We start from the raw sequence: 17,727 nt of genomic DNA on the forward strand, positions 1-17,727 counted from the left end.
GACGATGCCTTCACGGCAGATTACCGGATTGTAAGAGAGGGCGCGCTTGTGACACGGCGGATTTCCTAGAGCGGACCGCGGCGCACGATACACGCGATGAATGCAGCCTCACAAGAGCGGCGACGAGCACCTCCAAGTGACGTGTTGGGGGAACACACATCGCCATATCCCTGCTCCGGCAACCACTGTATGTGGAATACCCTACAATTGTGTATTTCTGCTGGAGACTCCACAAGGCCACATGGCAGGGCCACTCAACGCCACCTCTCGCAGATTATCATCGTGAGTCTGTGGTGGGCGATGAAGGACTCTGACTGGCCGGTGCCGAACCCATGTGGGTATATTGGCAGCCCGAATATGGCGGGCCTTTGGATACTGCACTGGCAGGATGTCTCTGAGATGCGTTGATCCTAGCAAGCAGCATGTCTCAGCTGATGTTGCCTCGACGCCAAGAAACATTTCTTCCTCTACGGCGCCGCTAAGCTGCAGTAGGCACGATACACGGACGGAGAAAGACGAATGGCGCTCCATCGGATGCAGACAAATGCAATGCCCATCGTCCTCTTCAACGTCGCTGTCTCTTGTTGGGCCGGCCAGCATTGGACGAGATTTTGGCAACGGGAGCCTCGCCCTCGTCACCGCTCGCCTCGTTAACGCTCAAGACGTCGTCCGAGTTGCTCTCGTCGTCGCTCTGCGCTCCACTGGTAGCACCAAAGGAAGCCTTCCTGGACAGAGCTTCTTCAGTGCCGCTAGCGAAACCCTCAAAGTCGCCGTTCTCAGATGACTCAGCGTCGTCCGCCTTGCCTGCAGGGACATCAACCTCGGCTTCTGCGGCGTTATCCAATGTCTCAGAAGCAGGTCGCTTCCGAGGCATCTCACCAAGCCTGCCTCCGCGGCCGTTGACGTTGCCACTTCCCTCCTCGCCCTCATCGGTCGACTTAGGGGGGGGAGTATACCATGGGATCTTCCCTCTCATGAAGTCATTGAGCATCATCTTTGCCACGCCGTCCATGTCAGGCTCTCCTCCGCGGAGGAGACGACCGCCCTTGCGAGCAAGGAGCTCGAGAAGTTCCGTTGCGTTCTTCCATCCCTTGACGTCATATGTCTTCTCCATGTGGTGCTGCTTGACACGGCTCAGGAGGGCGTCAATGTACTGCTCAGGATGCTCCACCTTCTCGACTCGCACGACGCCTCGTAGGACGAGATCCGTCGGTGTGTCAGTGCTTGAGGGCGGCACAATACCAGGGCAGTCAATGAGGTAGATGCGCTTCATGAGACTGACATACTGCCACACCTTGGTCTCTCCAGGAATGGGCGCGACGGTACACACCTTCTTCTTGGAGAGAGTGTTGATGATGGAAGACTTTCCGGTATTGGGACCGCCGATTAAGCCGACGGAGATTTGCTTTCTATCCGTGTGGAGAGCGGAGAATTGACGCAGCAGTTGAATCAAAGATCCTTTGCCGAAAGAGTTGTTGATGCTCGCATGGAACGCAAGTGTGGGGTGTTCCTTGGAAAGATGTCGTACCCACGCAGCCTTTTTTTTTATGTCAGAAAAATGTCCCAAGATGGATTCATTAGAAAAGAAAAAGAAAAAAGAGGCAAACAGTCAACGATGAAATGTGTGTGTCATCACTAAGAAGCTCCTTTGGATGCCAGCGAGGGCGAGGGAAGGCTTCAACTCATCAGACGCACAGCCGTCTCTTGATGGGTAACCAAAACGGCACCACATCAGCCTGCAGCCGAAGCTGCAGACAGTCGAGATAGCAATTGATCTCCCAATGTTGTAACAGACGGTCCTCCACGGAGAGTATGTAAGGTGTCCTGACAGGATTCATTGGGGGCCCGAGGCCAAGTATGGGGAGGGGAAGAGATCGAGGGGAAGACTTTGAAAAAGAACAGGTAACTTACAGCAACGCTGGTAGGTACCAGATCGCACTTGTTGAGCACAAAGATCAAGTGCTTGTGAGGCGCCTCCTCCTTGAGGTACTTTTCGACACTCCTGCAGCGAGTTCCAACGGGGTCTCGGGCATCAAGCACGTGAATGACCACATCGGAAGAGTCGATGACCTTGTACAGCTCGTTCCAGATACGCTTGCTCTGGCCCTTGTCGAACACAGGCTCAATGGCCATGGTAAGGGCATCAGCCTCGCCAGAGTTTCCACTCAGCAGCTTGTTCTGCTCCATCCGCTCCTCGTAGGTATCCATGCTCTTCTCGGTGTCGTCGGCAAGATCAGCGACGGTGCTGACACCGAGCTTGACACGCTTGCGCTGAGCCTTGGGCCCAAAGACACCGGCAAATGGCGACGTCTCAATAGTCATCTTGGCCTTGTGCTGCTTGATGCCATTGGTGGTGTCCTTGCCTCCGTCATGGATCAGGCTCATGGGGAGCTTGTTGGACTTGAGGAGGACTTGGTAAGGGTCCTTGGCCTTTTCAGCCATGGCCTCACGGAAGGCCGTCAGGGTGTCCTGAGAGACGACACGGGTGTTGGTGAACCACTTGCGGTTCGGCTCGATCCGGGCATTGGGAATATCCCTGGACTGGTAGCTGGCAGCCTTTGTGATCTTCCCGTCCGCGTCTCTCTGGGCCTTGCCGTCCTTGTACATGTTGAGGAGCTTGACCTTTTTCGCATCGCTTCAACCCATATTCATTAGCAGGGTCCTTCCAAGCGAGAAACGCCTCTTCGTGGCGAGCACCAGGCAGCACATACCGATAAAAGTTCTCGCCCTTGGTACGGACATTGCCCAAGCCATCGCCAGTCTTGCCCTGGCGCGTACGCCGGGCCGCTTCCTTCTTCCCAGTACCCATGGTGAAGTTTTGGAGCCTGCTGGTGGGCAAGCACACAAAGATCTTGGGAAGAAGTAAAGGGGAAAAAAGCAGAGGAAAAGAAGTTTTGGGGCTGTTGCTTCTTATCACGGAACTTTTTTTTTTTTTTTTCTCTTGGGAGAGGACGGGACCCCACTAGCCCACAGCTTTTTTTTCTGCAGGCGGTGGATGGTCTTCATTTCCTTTTACATAAGCTAGAAGAACAGGGGTCCGAGCGGAACATCGGAGGGCGTTAATCCGGGGCACCTCTGCGGCTTTGGCAATTTTCGTTTTCTGTAAGCCGACATCACACGAGAAAGTCGTTGAAGCTCAGCGGACGAGCAGCAACACAACAGCTGCCGGATCCCCCAGAATTCTTCCTCCAGCCAGAATGTCGATCGCTTCGGCGAGCAGCTGCCTCCGGCCAGCAGCGCGCCAATTGGCCTCCGCCTCGCGATCCTTCTCAACCACCCCCGCCATCCTCTCCAACGCCGTCCCGCCTCAGTCCCCCTCCTACATCCGCCTCCCCTCGCCTCCCCAGTCCCAGACCGACGAAGCCAAGCCGCCGCGGGTAAGAGGCTCGCTGCCGGTCCCGCGACAGGTCTTCCCCCGGGCCGAGGGCGACCGCAAGGTCAGGCCCGAGTACATCCAGCAGACGGCGCCCAGATCCCCGCACGAGCGCGAGCCGTCCAACGAGTCCCAGAGATGGAAGCGCCAGATGGCAGAGACCCGAAGGGCCAACCTGGAACTGGGTCTCAAGGCCCTCTACAGGCGCCGCGAGAAGAGCGACGCCGCCAGAAACGCCCGCGTCAGCCGTAAATTCAGAGAGAACAACGAGGCTGCCGCCGCCCCGGAGCGAGAAGACGACCGCCTCACCCGGAGCACTGTCCTCGACGCCATCCTCGACACAAAAGTATACCCCGATCCGGACCGCTTCGTCCGCGCCCAGCGCAGCCGAGCCAAGGTTCAGGCCAAGGAAACAGCCAAGTACGAGGCCCGACGGGACGCCCTCATGGAGCTGTACATCAACGCCTCCAACTTCATCGTCCATGAAAGCGAGCTCAAGGCCGAGATCGACGAGATCTTCAGCGAGGGCTACTTTAGGAAACAGAGCCAGTCCTTCCAGCTGTACGGCACGACGGAGAACGCCTGGGGTGTCTACGGCAGGCCTCCTTCCATCGCGAACATGCTGGAAACTACCACTGGAAAGTCGACCAAGCTCATGGACTACTACGAGTCAGAGTATGATCACTCTGTTAAGCGGCAAAAGCGGATTGCGGAGGAGTTTACGGGAGGCAAAATGGAGTAAGGGTTTGGGGTTTGCACAATGTAGAATTTCAAGCACCTGTAACCACTTGTATTATATCAGTACCAATTGTTGGACAATTCAGAGTCACGCTTCACGATTTCAAGCCAGAGAATGGTCTCAAGAACTTATACAGTGGGAGGCAACCATGTGTTTATTATGCCCACCTTAACCGGATGACTACAACTAATGCTCAAAGAATCAGTAGCCAAGAAATCAGGGAAATACAGTTCAAAGGGTCAAATCGTGCTCCATCAACGCCAATCGTGTAAATGCCCGCGGCGGTTCGCCTAATACAAGTAAAAGCAGGTATGTACATGCCGAACCTGCAAAGAAAATCGGTTCTTGGTGTTTTGGATAGACTCTAAGTTGCTAATCTATCGCTTCTCGACAAGCAAGATGTGCATCGCGGCATAGGCGAGGACGATGAAGGCGGCCGCGAAGATGCCCAGGTTCCTAATGTCTGACCAGAGGGCGGCATTCTGAAATCCAAAGGAGCTGAGAATAGCCGCTCCGGGGACGGTGATATCGAGTCCGTACTTCTTGTCTACCAGAGTGAGTTCTAAAACTTCGTTGACAATGAGTGACTCGAAGCCGTAGTGGAAGATGGACAGTGTTTGAAGCCACAGAGCACCCTTTGGCGTGGCGTCGTGGTTGAGGAGGAAACCGGCGAAGAGGAGACTGAACAGCATGACCAAGCTGCCGATCAAGTTGGCCACTCCGGGGTCTTTGCAAACGATGCCGATGAACAAGCAGATGGCTGCCGCCGCCAAGTTGAACAGGACCAGGACGAGCATGAACTTGAAGAAGTGTGCTGCATCCGGCACCAAGCCTGTCATCGGATAGATGATGGACCCCATGAGGATCGGCGGGATGATTCTCAAGGGAATAATGTCGAACAACACCTTGGCAGCGAAGTAGGTGGCGGGAGAATAGTAGCCGTTGGCTCTTTCACGAGTGAAGAGAAGGCGCTCGCTGGCAAACACGTTGAGACTCGTAAGAGTGCTGAAGCCAAAGAGAGCCAGAAGGAAGAAGAACAATCCGAGTCGGTTCTGGAATCCAGGGATATCATCGGTAAGGCCATAGAACAGGTATCCAGAGAACACTGCCAGGATAATGGCAATGGCGTAGTGAGTGAGCATAAGCATTGGGTTTCGGTACAGGTTCTTCCAGGTCCGTCCAGAGATGATGATGAACTGGCGCAGATATCCAACTCGGACGTATCCCTTTCCAACAGCGCTGGTATAAATGTTTGGTCCGTTGGGAGCATATCCGTTCGAGTTGGCTCCATTTGCAGCATCAGCTTCCCTGATGGCCTGTTGAATGTCTTCTCGGATGGAGGCGGCGATATACGACTTGCTGAAGGAGCGTGTAATAATGTCAAGGTCTGTTCCAGTCATGGCCGGAGGGGGCAGATCATGAGGGTCATCGGGCTGTTGGCTAGGCAGAGAGCTGGTGGGGTTGTTCTGCAGCCGATAACCGCCTTCATTGTCACCACCAGCATCTGAAGAGGCAGCAGTGTCGGTCTGCTTCCTGCGCGTGAAGAGCTCCCGTTCTTGTCGAAGTCTGACCGAGTCGCGTCGGCGGTTCTTGGGTCGCAAGGATGGCTCGGCGCTCGCTTCACCCGCGCTGGCAAGAGAGGCGCTCGCAACAGACTTTACAGCTCGCGTGCTGCTCGGACCAATACTTCCAGCGTCGGGAACAAGGCCTCCGTCGTCCAAACTCTGGGTGCTGCTCGCATGCATAGTGAGGTCCACGAGGTAGTCGGCAATGTTGAAGCCCGGGGGACACTCGTAGCCAATGTCATCGAAATATGGCTGGCACTGGGAAAAGAGTCCGGAGTACACCAGTTTACCCTGGGCCAACAAGATGAGCCTGTCGAAGAGAGCCACAATGTTGGAACGAGGTTGGTGGATGGTGAAGATGACGGTTCGCTTGTAGTTCTTGGCCATGGTGACGAGGCATTCGACCACATTGTAGGCATTATAGGCGTCCAGTCCACTGGTCGGTTCGTCGAGGAAGAGGATAGAGGGACTGGTGACGAGCTCACAGGCAATTCCAACTCGTCGCTTCTCTCCGCCGGAAATTCCACGGCCGTTTCCTTCTTCGGAGCCGATGAGGGAGTCTCGAATGTGGTAGATGCCCAGCTCTTTCTCGACCTCGGTGACTCTCTGTTCCTTGGCGGCGCGGCCCATGTCGCGGGGAAGTCTCAGGAGGGCGCTGTTGAGAATCGTCTCGTGAACAGTAAGCGTAGGCAGCATGGTGTCTTCTTGGTCGACAAATCCAACCACGTTCTTATACTCGGTGTCATTGACCTTTTCGCCATTGACATAGAAATCTCCGCTGACATGGCCGCGCTTGTTCTTTCGGGCAAGGATATCCAAGAACGTCGTCTTTCCAGCGCCCGAGGAGCCCATGATAGCAGTGACTTCTCCCGGTTGGCAGATACCTTGGATGCCAGACAGAATCTGCTTGCCATTGAGGGTATACGCAACGTTTTGAAAGTAGAGGGCAGCCGGCTTGTGATCGACCATGAGCTTGGTGCTCTCGTCGTCGGAATCCTCGAGGCGAATTGCTCCATAATGCAATCTGCGGCGGGATAGATACCACGTCCCAACGATGACGGCAGCGAGGAATAGTGCACAGCCGCCAATTACACCGGCAATGAGGGGAGTGTTGATTTGCTTGACGGGGCGGTGGTAGCCTGGCACTTCAGTCTCGTACAAACATTCCCCTGCTTGGCAGTCCAAGAGAATGCTGGAGTCTCCGATCAAGCTGACAATGAGGTTGTCCATCTCAGGCTCCTTGAAAGCACAGTCATGGGCACCGCCGCCCTTTTGAGAGCATTCAAATCGGCCGGGGCCTTTGATGGCTTGGTCCAAGAAGTCCGTAAGGTCGAGCGAGCCATCTTTGCCACACATCATGCGGCCGGGGATGCAGCTGCAGCTGATTTTGTCGCATTTGTACGCAGTGGTGTTCTTTTCGCTGGAGTACTGGGCACCAGACGTGCAATCCGACAAGTGGCAGTAAAAGGACTCAATCTCGTCGACCCAGACTACAAGGAGCAGTCAGTATAAACAAAACAAAAGAGGGGGTGGCGTGTAGAACTGACATTGAAAATCGCAGGTCGCATCCTCCTCCTTGCAGGTAAATGTGACTTGCGGCTTCTGCCTTCCAAGCAGATCGGTGATTTTCTTGTTGGTGACTTTGCAGACCTGATTGTTGTATTTGACGAGCTCGCCGTTCTGGTAGCAGACACCGCCGCTTCCGGTTTCCATCAGAGCATTGCAGGCTTGGTTCGTTGTGCAGACATTGCAGTTGATACCGGTCCAGCCCTCGTCGCATTCACAGCTTGAGCCTGAGCGCATCGGCCGATCCTTGCCTCGGCCAAGAGAGCCGCACACTAAAGAAGAGAGAAATCGCAGGTTAGCAAGCCTTGCGCGCGCGATTCATCAGGACAATGCAAAGCGCTGGTCTGGTAGCATGAAGTGGGCGATGTGGACGTACATGGCTCGAGACAATCGTCACCGCCGAACCCATCAGGACAGTCGCATTTTCCGTTGTACTCGTTGCAGCCAGCGTACTGGGCGCAGGTGTGGGCGGGCAGGAGGCAGTTGAAGCTAGTCATTGCACATTCAGGTCAGCGGCGATGTCATTGTACTGGCCGTGATAGACCGGCATGCGATGCATCGCTTCGTGTCTTACCATGGCGGACAGTCCTTGGGGCGGTCGTCCATAAGCGCGAACTGCGCCCGCAGAGCATCGACGTTGTAGCTGGAGCTGGCGTTGGCATACGCGGCGGCCAGCGACGGCATCACCGCGAAAATGCCGACAAGCAGGCCGCGGCAGCTGAGAGGCGCCATGGCGATGAGCGTCGCGGAAGGCGGAGTCCCAGGGCTGAGGTTGCGAGAGTTGAGGGAAGAGGAAGATGGGAAGAAGTGAGGTGACAGTTCAAGGTGACGGCTCAGAGCTTGAGGTAAGGTAAGGTCCGGTCCTAGGGTACGTACCGCTGCCAGGCACCGCGCCGACCTGGAACAATGCTCGTCATCGAAGTTCCGCCTTCTGGTCTTGGTCTGCCAGGCAACTGGAGCTAACGACTTGAATCCCCAACCCCGCCTTGCTGTCTGATTGGTACGGCCGCTTCTCAGCTCTCGACTTGCTAGACCAGCGCGCGTTACCCGACACGTGGTGACGATCGGTATGCGATGGTTGGTACAGATGCCGCATGGCGGCCGTACCTTGCTTGTACCGCAGAGACAGAAGCTGTCCTCCTTTTACGCGTACCTAAGGTACCTACTTGCAGTGACATGATTCTCAGGCCACGATGGACGAGGAGAATGGGCAGTTGTGCTCCGCTAGCGGCTAGCATTTCCCCAGTGGGGGGAAGATGCATGTGGGAAACGGTGTCCATTGTCTCCATCCTGGTCTGGGGAAGTAATAATGTGACATCTCAAGTGATAAAGGCGGATGTGATTCTGGTTTCCAGCTCTTTCTTGTTGATATCAGTCACGAGCATAGTAGACGATGAAATAAGGTACGATAAGGAGTGGAGTGAGCTCAGGTGGCATAACGATACGCGAGGAGGCGTATTTAGGGTCGGGGTCAGACAGCTTGGGAGAAGGCAACTCCAGTTTGAACAGCGAATACTGCCTCATCCAGGTGTCGTCCTCAATTGGCAGAAGAACGACCCCGAATCCTTATAGAGATTTGTGTGACGAAAAGAACCCATGGATGATATAGATGTAAATTTTCCCAAGAGGCTTTGCTTGGCTTTTCCCCGCCCGGCGGATGCTCTTACAACAGTACAACGTCCATGCCGGACCAACGGTTGGGTATGGCAGATGAATGAATTGACCAAGTTTCGAAGTGTGATATGGTATAAGACATAATGCGACGAATATGAGATGACACAGAGCGAGAAACAGCAATAACTGGCAGCTTAAATAGGCAATTTCCTTGTTGTTGAGTGCGCGATGTCATCATGTGTAGCTCCAGGTTAAGCGTTACGAGGAGTGGCATCGTACTGTATGTTGCGAGACGCCTTCAACTGGGCTAGCATCAGCACCAGGCTACGAGTACCTACAGGTACTTGTACATGCACGTTGAAAGTCAATCTATTGAAGGTTTCCCTTTTACTGCGATAGTACCTGGATAGTAGATCGCGGACATGCAGACTGAACCAATCGATGTTCATGATCGGCCAGCCCAAGGCGCGCCCTGACTTCTCCAACAGCCGCCCTAGCCCCCAGATACTACCACGATTCCCCACACGGGGCTTGACACAAACGAACAGCTCGTCTAGACGCAGATTGTTGATAAGAAAAGGTCAATCCCTACCTACTTCTTGTTGAGGTTCCGTCGACACATGAACCAGACGAGCATAAAGTAGAAGAAACATAAATCGTCTCCGGAAGCCCTACACCGTCCTGCAAGACCTGACTCCAGCCCAAGATGGTCCGGTTCGAGAGGTTCGCGGTTGAAGATTGGATGGACACTTACGAAACCGTTGCCGGGGTCTTAAACATCGCTGAGACATGCGCGGAATCAGTCTCCATCGACGAGCTGGTGCAGCTATCCGAAGACAAGGCGGCCAGTCCGCTGCAGACCAGCACGGTGCTCACATACGGTGCCATCCGCGGCTCGTCTACGCTGAGGGAACGCATCGCATCTCTCTACGAAGGGGAGCATCTGTCAGCCGAAAATGTCCTCATCACCCAGGGCGCAATAGCGGCCAACTTTCTGGTATTCTATGGCTTGGTTGGACCGGGAGACCACGTAATCTGCGTATATCCCACGTATCAGCAGCTCTTCTCTGTGCCCGAGAGCCTCGGGGCAGAAGTATCGCTCTGGCGCTTGAGGCCTGAGAGTGGTTTCGTGCCTGATGTGGACGAGCTGGAGACGCTGGTCAAGGCAAACACCAAGGTCCGTGTAATGACTGCGAGCCAGCCGTATTCCACAGCTGCCGGGAGTAATCACATCTTGACGCTAACCCCGCAAACGAAAGATGATTGTCATAAACAACCCCAACAACCCGACTGGGGTGCCCATACCGAGAAATGTCGTCTACAAGATTGTGGACTTTGCCAAGGCCAGGGGCATCATGATCCTCTCCGACGAGGTCTATCGCCCGCTATTCCACGACGGCATAGAGAACAACGCAGACATGCCGCCGTCGGTGGCAGATCTTGGCTACGGAAAGGCCATTGTGACCGGATCTCTGTCCAAAGCATACTCGCTCGCCGGCATCCGCGTGGGCTGGATTGCGTCAGGCGACGACGCCATCATCGAGAAACTGGCCGAGGCGCGCCACTACACGGCAATAAGCGTCTCCCAGCTGGACGACCAGGTGGCGAGCTACGCCCTCTCGCCGGCTGTCCGCGGGCCACTGCTGAGGCGCAACATCTCGCTGGCACAGCGCAACGCCGCCAAGCTCGCGGCCTTTGTCGAGGCGCATGCCTCGGTCTGCTCGTGGGTGGCGCCAAGCGCGGGCACAACGGCCTTTATCCGCTTCCACGATGCGAGCGGCCAGCCGGTGGATGATGTGGCCTTTTGCCGCGACGTGCTGGACCAGACCAAAGTCTTCTTCGTGCCCGGGTCGCACTGCTTCGGACGGGGCGTCGACTTTGCGGGATATGTCAGAGTCGGCTATGTGGGATCATCCGCCGTGCTCAACGAGGCGCTGCGGAAGCTCGGTGAGTATGTGCGGCAGAGGTTTAAGCTGTGAGCGAGCCAATATTGAAGGCAGAGGACGACGAAGAGGCGCTGGATTTGTCACTTGTACCAGGAGCTGCTGGTTACATAGACCCCGTCCGGCAATAAGGCATGCATGGAATCAGCGCTCAGCCACGCCGTGCTGTCGGAACAGTGTTTTATTTTTGTAACATGGCGTGCATGGGGCGTGGATTACCTTAGCTAACTCCGATGATCGAAATTTGTCCCCGATGGGCTGCCAAGCGCCGTTCGTCTTGAGCCTCTCGTGACTGAATCTCACCTGCGGACTTACACTGAGAGGGCCTTCAGCTCTCGAGTCGTGCCATGTTAGACAGTGTGGCTTCAACGGAGGCGGACAGACGAATGCGCCGGCGGACAAAGAGATGCATCACGACAAAAAAAACAATGACAGAATCAAAGAACAAGAGCCTTCTCTGGAGCTGCGATGAGGCTTCGGCGTCGTAAGCTGCCCACGGAAATCGGCATCTATCCCCGTTTGCCGGCGCTTGTCCCCACTGACAGCATCGGTTTTTGGGCGCTAATGACGAAGCCTCCCCTGCGGTTTCAGAGGCTGTGACCAGACGTCTCATTTGATTTCACAGCCGCATCCGTTCTCATCAGCGTTGCGTTGGTGATCCCTTATAACAGCGTCCTGGGGCCCTGTGGAGCGCGGCGTCTTCTGCTCTGCTCTGTTTCTGCTGCTGCTTTGCTGTTGTTGCATCTTTCTCTTGAGCTGCTTTCCTGGGGTACCTGTTCATAACGCCCTGTCTTTTGTACAAACTACCTATCTTGTTGACATTCTCTCCTATCCGTTGTCCTATACGTCTTCACCCAGCTCTACAGCAAGACGCGCGGCGATCCATCCCCCTTTCCTGACCGAAAACCCCTACAAAGAGGCCGTCGACATTGTAGAACACAAAATTGTAGATCGCTCTACCATTGTCTACATACCTACCTACCTGATATAGACCAGTAGCCCTGCGCCATGAGAGCCTCGCCCCTGGCCGTTGCGGGCGTCGCCCTGGCCTCTGCAGCCCAGGCGCAAGTCGTCCAGTTCGATATCGAGAAGCGCAACGCGCCGCCGAGGCTCAACCGCCGAGACGACACCCTCACCGGCACTCTGTCCAACCAAAGGGTCCAGGGCGGATACTTTATCAACGTCCAGGTTGGAAGTCCTGGCCAGAACATCACGCTGCAGCTCGACACAGGCAGTAGCGACGTCTGGGTCCCGTCTTCATCGTCTGCCATCTGCACTCAGGTCACACAGCGGAATCCCGGATGCCAATTTGGAAGCTGTAAGCCAAAGCCCTCTCTGTCCTTGTCCTCCGCAGCTCAACTGACCATCACGCTCCTCTAGTCAACCCGGATGACTCCGATACCTTTAATGATGTCGGCCAAGGCCTGTTTGACATCACATACGTCGACGGCTCCTCGTCCAAAGGCGACTACTTCCAGGACAACTTCCAGATCAACGGCGTGACCGTCAGGAATCTCACCATGGGTCTCGGCCTGAGCTCATCGATCCCCAACGGCCTGATAGGCGTGGGCTACATGAACGACGAGGCCTCTGTCAGCACGACTCGATCCACCTACCCGAACCTCCCCATCGTCCTGCAGCAGGAGAAGCTCATCAACAGCGTGGCCTTTAGCCTGTGGCTCAACGACCTGGACGCCAACACGGGTTCCATCCTGTTTGGCGGCATCGACACGGAAAAGTACCACGGCGACTTGACCAGCATCGACATCATCTCCCCCAATGGCGGCAACACCTTTACCGAGTTTGCCGTCAACTTGTACTCGGTGCAGGCTTCGAGCCCCAGCGGAACCGACACTCTCTCCACAAGCGAGGATACGCTGATCGCCGTCCTGGACTCTGGAACTACCCTGACCTATCTGCCACAGGACATGGCCGAGCAGGCGTGGAACGAAGTGGGAGCCGAATTCAGCGGCGAGCTCGGCCTGGCCGTCGTCCCCTGCTCCGTGGGCAACCAACAAGGCTTCTTCTCCTTCACCTTTGCTGGCGCCGATGGGCCTACGATCAACGTCACCTTGTCCGAACTCGTCCTCGACCTCTTCAGCGGCGGACCCGCGCCTCAGTTCTCGTCTGGTCCCAACAAGGGCCAGTCAATCTGCGAGTTTGGCATCCAGAACACGACCGGCGCTCCTTTCCTGCTGGGCGACACGTTCCTCCGCTCCGCGTTCGTCGTCTACGACCTGGTCAACAACCAGATTGGCATTGCACCCACCAACTTCAACTCCACCAGGACCAACGTCGTCGCCTTTGCGAGCAGCGGCGCCCCCATTCCGTCTGCCACGGCGGCTCCGAACCAGAGCAACACTGGCCATTCCTCGTCGACGCAGTCCGGGCTGTCTGCTGCCAGTGGCTTCCGGGATGGTGACGACGAGAACGTTGCTTCGTTCACGGGCGTCTTCTCTGGCCCTGGAGTGGCTGTTGTCGGCATGACCATCTGCTACACTCTGCTCGGAGGCGCCATGTTTGGCATTGGGTGGCTGTAATTGTGCACACCGTGTGTTTTCTCAACCGTATGAGTGCTCTTTAACGAACTGTTGAACTGGGGTATAACAGGCGCATTGGTATTTTATGGGATTTTGTTTCCTTGTCTTTCTTCCCTTCTGTCTCTCGCTTTCGCATAACTAGCAGGCATTCGCTGGAGTTTGGGTGGGTTTCCAGGACATTCGCTGAAAAGGAGCGTTCAGATACCTCGGACACTTTGTACAGATGCACATAGACCTGCAGACTGCATTATATATGTAACAAAATATCATTCCTCGCAATTTCTAAGAGAACTCTCATGTTTGCGAGGGAATTTGCGTGGCTGCGACATTTCCATCACTGTAGATGTTCCGTAGTGGTCCGATTCATGCCGCACGTGAGGCGGCGAACCAATTGGAGGGACCCCGATAGACTAAAAAAAAAAAGTTTCAACCATGTCTTAGAGCGGGATGATCGATCCTCGAGCGTCAAACCCACCCACTTTGCCCGTGGACAAGCTCACACGATGAGGGCATTTGGGACGTTCAGATGGCTTAGCTGCCATCTGTTTGCAGATGTCCAGACGGCGGCGTCTTCCGGAGCTCGCAACTTCCAGGCTGCTGTTGTTCCCTTGGCCGCGCAGAGCCAGCGGCGGGCGTTTGGCGCATCGGCGCTGCGGTTGAATGCTGCGCAGGAAGCGTGAGGACCACCGATCACGGCTTTTGTGTTTACCAGAAGTGCTTGGACTGATTACTGACGATGAGAGTATCGACAGTTTGAAAAAGGCGCAAAATGACGCTGCCAGCCTCACTGCCGACTCTGTGGCCGCCAATCTCTCGCCCGAGGAGGTTCAGCGCCTCGCACGAGTTCGAAACATTGGTATCGCGGTACGAGACGACTGACCCCTGCATGCTCTCATAGCTGGAAAATAGAGGAAGAATCCTAACGAGAATTTGAATGCACAGGCGCACATTGACAGTGGCAAAACTACGGTAACGGAACGGGTTCTCTTCTACACTGGTCGAATCAAGGCAATCCACGAGGTCCGCGGCAAAGATGCCGTCGGCGCCAAGATGGACTCTATGGAACTGGAACGGGAAAAAGGCATCACCATTCAGTCTGCGGCTACATTCTGCGACTGGAAGAAGACGGTAGACGGAAAGGAAGAAGAGTACCACATCAACCTGATCGACACCCCCGGCCACATCGACTTCACCATCGAGGTCGAGCGTGCTCTGCGCGTGCTCGACGGCGCCGTCATGATTCTCTGCGCCGTCAGCGGTGTCCAGTCGCAGACGATTACTGTCGATCGCCAGATGAAACGCTACGATGTTCCCCGGATTTCCTTCGTCAACAAGATGGACCGCATGGGTGCCAACCCCTGGAAGGCCGTTGAGCAGATCAACACCAAGCTCAAGATCCCCGCGGCCGCCATCCAGATCCCCATCGGCACCGAGGATGAGTTTGAGGGCGTCGTCGACATTATCGAGATGAAGGCCATGTACTTTGAGGGGCCCCGTGGTACCAAGGTTCGCGTTGCCGACCAGGTCCCGGCCAATCTTCAAGAGCTTGCCGCCGAGAAGCGCCAGTTCTTGATTGAGAAGCTGGCCGACGTCGACGACGAGATTGCCGAGCTGTACCTCGAAGAGCAGACGCCCACCAACGAACAGATCAAGGCTGCCATCCGCCGCGCTACCATTGCCCGCAAGTTCACTCCCGTCATGATGGGCTCTGCCCTGGCCGATAAGGGTATCCAGCCCATGCTCGATGCCGTCTGCGACTATCTGCCCAACCCTGGTCAGATCGAAAACACGGCTCTGGACAAGTCCAAGGGTGAAGAGACGGTTGCGCTGGTCCCCTACAACTCGCTTCCCTTTGTCGGACTGGCATTCAAGCTCGAGGAGAACAACTATGGCCAACTTACCTACATCCGTGTCTACCAGGGAACGCTGAGCAAGGGCACCTACCTGTACAACTCGCGAACCGACAAGAAGGTGCGCATCCCCCGCATCGTCCGCATGCACTCCAACGAGATGGAGGATGTCAACGAGGTCGGTGCCGGTGAGATCTGCGCTGTGTTCGGCGTCGACTGTGCCTCCGGCGATACCTTTACCGACGGCGGTCTCCCCTACACCATGTCTTCCATGTTCGTCCCCGACGCCGTCATGTCCCTGTCCATCAAGCCGAAGCGCACCGGCGACGCCGACAATTTCAGCAAGGCGATGAACCGATTCCAGCGCGAGGACCCGACCTTCCGCGTCCACGTCGACGCCGAGAGCGAAGAGACCATCATCTCCGGCATGGGCGAGCTGCACCTCGAAGTCTACGTCGAGCGCCTGAAGCGCGAGTACAAGACGGAGTGCGTCACGGGCCAGCCCCGCGTCGCCTACCGCGAGACCATCTCCCGCCGCGCCGACTTCGACTACCTGCTCAAGCGCCAGAGCGGCGGCCCCGGCGACTTTGCCCGCGTGGCCGGCTACATCGAGCCCAACGACAAGCCCGAGGAGAACCACTACGAGAGCCAGGTCGTCGGCGGGCACATCCCCGACAAGTTCCTGTCCGCCTGCGCCAAGGGTTTCGAGATTGCCTGCGAAAAGGGCCCCCTGCTGGGCCATCGCGTCATCGGCTCTAAGATGATCATCAACGACGGCCAGACCCACGTCACCGATTCCTCCGACTACGCCTTCAACCTGGCCACGCAGATGGCCTTCCGCAAGGCCTTCCCCGAGGCGGGCGGCCAGGTCCTCGAGCCGCTGATGAAGACGACCATTACCGCGCCCAACGAGTTCCAGGGCAACATCCTCATGCTGATGAACAAGCGCAACGCCACCATCCACGACACGGAGATTGGCAGCGAGGATTTCACGCTCATCTGCGACTGCAGCCTGAACGCCATGTTTGGCTTCAGCTCGCAGCTGCGCGCGGCCACGCAGGGCAAGGGCGAGTTCAGCATGGAGTTTAGCCACTATGCGCCCGCTCCTCCTCACTTGCAGTAAGTTTCTTTTGTTTGACTTGTATCGACTTGCATTTTTTACTAATACCATTGATAGAAAGGAACTGGTCGCCAAGTACCAAGCCGAGCTCGAGGCCAAGCGAACCAAATAAGCTCTCGCGGCTGGTTGATTGAAACGCAGTCTCCCGGACAAGTGATGCCATTATTGCTTTGTCTCGATGGACCAGGCTGCCTTGTACGAATAACCCCTGTGAATACGTCCTTTATATGGTGTACACATATGGATGGAGAGCATGCAATGCGACTGGTCTAGTTGTGATTTCTAGAACAGCTAGAACAGCTAGAACAAGTCGTCCACGTGCCCAACGAGGTACGTTTGGGAGTAACAAAAAGGGTTCAAGGATATACAAAAAAGCAAAGATGTCGCTGTTTTACCAGGGACAAGTAGCATTGGATCCAGATGGATAGACCTGCATGTACGAGTAGATGTAGTATGGAAAATGAAAATTGACCAAAGAAATCGGACTGAGGTCTCAAAACAGCATGCGAAACTGTGAGTTGAACCCCCGTCTCGTGCAAGCCAGGCCCTCCTAGTATATGCTTCGTCGCCGAAACAAACAAGATCCATCTCATCTCACAACGACAAGGCTGAGAAAGAACGAGATGGAAATCAACAGTACCTAATATGAAGTACTACCCCCTCTCAATTGTACCACACGTACGAGGTTCAATTTTGTTCGGAGTTGTCGAGCAATACGAACACGCATGCCCCCCGAGCCCTTTTTAGTTCCCGTCTTCCCTCATTCGCTTGTCTGCCCGCGAGCAGCTTTAGTCCTCTCGCTTGTTTCTCTTGAACGGGTCAGGGGTGCCTTGTCTCATTATAGTGGATAAAAAGCAACAAGTAAGACAAAAGAAAAAAGGAAATAAAGGACGGGCACTTCCGCTTGACCCTTGAGGGGTCTCACTTTCGTCGATTCATGCCCAGATGGGGAGGGTATGTATGGTTGTGGACTGCGTTCAGCGAGCTGTGTCACTTTGATACTACTATGGAGTTCATCTTACCCAGCCATTCAATACCTACGCATGGGATAGTGACAGAATTGGTAACAGTAATACTTCAGAAAGAGAAAAGCTGTACGTAGTAGGTAGCCAGTAGGGCAATAAGGGTGAGAGAGGGGATCAGTATGGGGGACGTGCTTCAGCTTGGACCCCTTGACTATGTGCTGGTTATGCGAGTGATGCCGCATGGGAGGAAGAGAGGGCATCATTACCCACTCATTGTGCCAGTAGTAGTAAAGATGCACACGATGTCTGCTCTCCATACCTTATGACATCTCGTGGTAGGAAACAAGGTGATGGTCATGGCCCCCCCTCTCAATGCAAGGGGTGCCCGTCAACTTCGTATTAGTGTTCGGAGAAGGGATCTCGCCAATGTGACAAGAGATGCCTTGTGGTAA

At 55.3% G+C, this 17,727-nt stretch overlaps 6 protein-coding genes across 6 annotated transcripts; 4 read left to right on the top strand and 2 right to left on the bottom strand.

Moving 5' to 3' along the window:
• Positions 1–565: 565 nt before the first annotated feature.
• BBK36DRAFT_1120035 (GTP-binding protein) lies at positions 566–2,809 on the bottom strand (the record flags this gene model as incomplete). The annotated part of the gene is made up of 3 exons (XM_024890648.1): positions 566–1,537; positions 1,912–2,635; positions 2,712–2,809. 3 exons carry the CDS (start codon positions 2,807–2,809, stop codon positions 566–568), a joined length of 1,794 nt encoding a protein of 597 aa, XP_024749220.1.
• A 388-nt stretch (positions 2,810–3,197) lies between these two features.
• Positions 3,198–4,115, top strand: BBK36DRAFT_1169588 (hypothetical protein; the record flags this gene model as incomplete). Its single annotated transcript, XM_024895339.1, has 1 exon — positions 3,198–4,115. The coding sequence occupies one exon, from the start codon at positions 3,198–3,200 to the stop codon at positions 4,113–4,115; it is 918 nt and encodes a 305-aa protein (XP_024749221.1).
• Positions 4,116–4,489: 374 nt separating this feature from the next.
• BBK36DRAFT_1120987 (hypothetical protein) lies at positions 4,490–7,975 on the bottom strand (the record flags this gene model as incomplete). Its single annotated transcript, XM_024890766.1, has 5 exons — positions 4,490–7,167; positions 7,225–7,327; positions 7,370–7,515; positions 7,620–7,732; positions 7,818–7,975. The coding sequence occupies 5 exons, from the start codon at positions 7,973–7,975 to the stop codon at positions 4,490–4,492; spliced, it is 3,198 nt and encodes a 1,065-aa protein (XP_024749222.1).
• A 1,729-nt stretch (positions 7,976–9,704) lies between these two features.
• On the top strand, positions 9,705–11,002 carry BBK36DRAFT_1135579 (Aspartate/tyrosine/aromatic aminotransferase; the record flags this gene model as incomplete). Its single annotated transcript, XM_024892693.1, is given in 5 exon segments — positions 9,705–10,034; positions 10,117–10,826; positions 10,840–10,846; positions 10,857–10,877; positions 10,978–11,002. Coding segments are annotated over 3 exon segments (1,046 nt in total), but the record flags the coding sequence as incomplete, so codon positions are not given.
• Positions 11,003–11,462: 460 nt separating this feature from the next.
• On the top strand, positions 11,463–13,554 carry BBK36DRAFT_1135580 (acid protease). The gene is given in 7 exon segments (XM_024892694.1): positions 11,463–11,498; positions 11,560–11,690; positions 11,737–11,762; positions 11,774–12,118; positions 12,181–13,361; positions 13,373–13,419; positions 13,478–13,554. 2 exon segments carry the CDS (start codon positions 11,809–11,811, stop codon positions 13,338–13,340), a joined length of 1,470 nt encoding a protein of 489 aa, XP_024749224.1. The 5' UTR covers positions 11,463–11,498; positions 11,560–11,690; positions 11,737–11,762; positions 11,774–11,808; the 3' UTR covers positions 13,341–13,361; positions 13,373–13,419; positions 13,478–13,554.
• Positions 13,555–13,843: 289 nt separating this feature from the next.
• BBK36DRAFT_1120407 (translation elongation factor G) lies at positions 13,844–16,422 on the top strand (the record flags this gene model as incomplete). The annotated part of the gene is made up of 4 exons (XM_024890692.1): positions 13,844–14,016; positions 14,093–14,204; positions 14,283–16,309; positions 16,368–16,422. 4 exons carry the CDS (start codon positions 13,844–13,846, stop codon positions 16,420–16,422), a joined length of 2,367 nt encoding a protein of 788 aa, XP_024749225.1.
• Between the last annotated feature and the right edge of the window lie 1,305 nt (positions 16,423–17,727).

Source organism: Trichoderma citrinoviride (genome assembly GCF_003025115.1).
Source record: "Trichoderma citrinoviride strain TUCIM 6016 unplaced genomic scaffold BBK36scaffold_8, whole genome shotgun sequence".
Taxonomy (NCBI): Eukaryota; Fungi; Ascomycota; class Sordariomycetes; order Hypocreales; family Hypocreaceae; genus Trichoderma; species Trichoderma citrinoviride.

What these genes read in the sequence shown, in the direction of transcription:
- BBK36DRAFT_1135580 (XM_024892694.1), top strand. Translation starts at nt 11,809, where the DNA reads ATGAGAGCCTCGCCCCTGGCCGTTGCGGGCGTCGCCCTGGCCTCTGCA. An exon ending in CGGATGCCAATTTGGAAGCT is followed by an intron (nt 12,119 to 12,180) that starts GTAAGCCAAAGC and finishes ACGCTCCTCTAG; the next exon opens with TCAACCCGGATGACTCCGAT.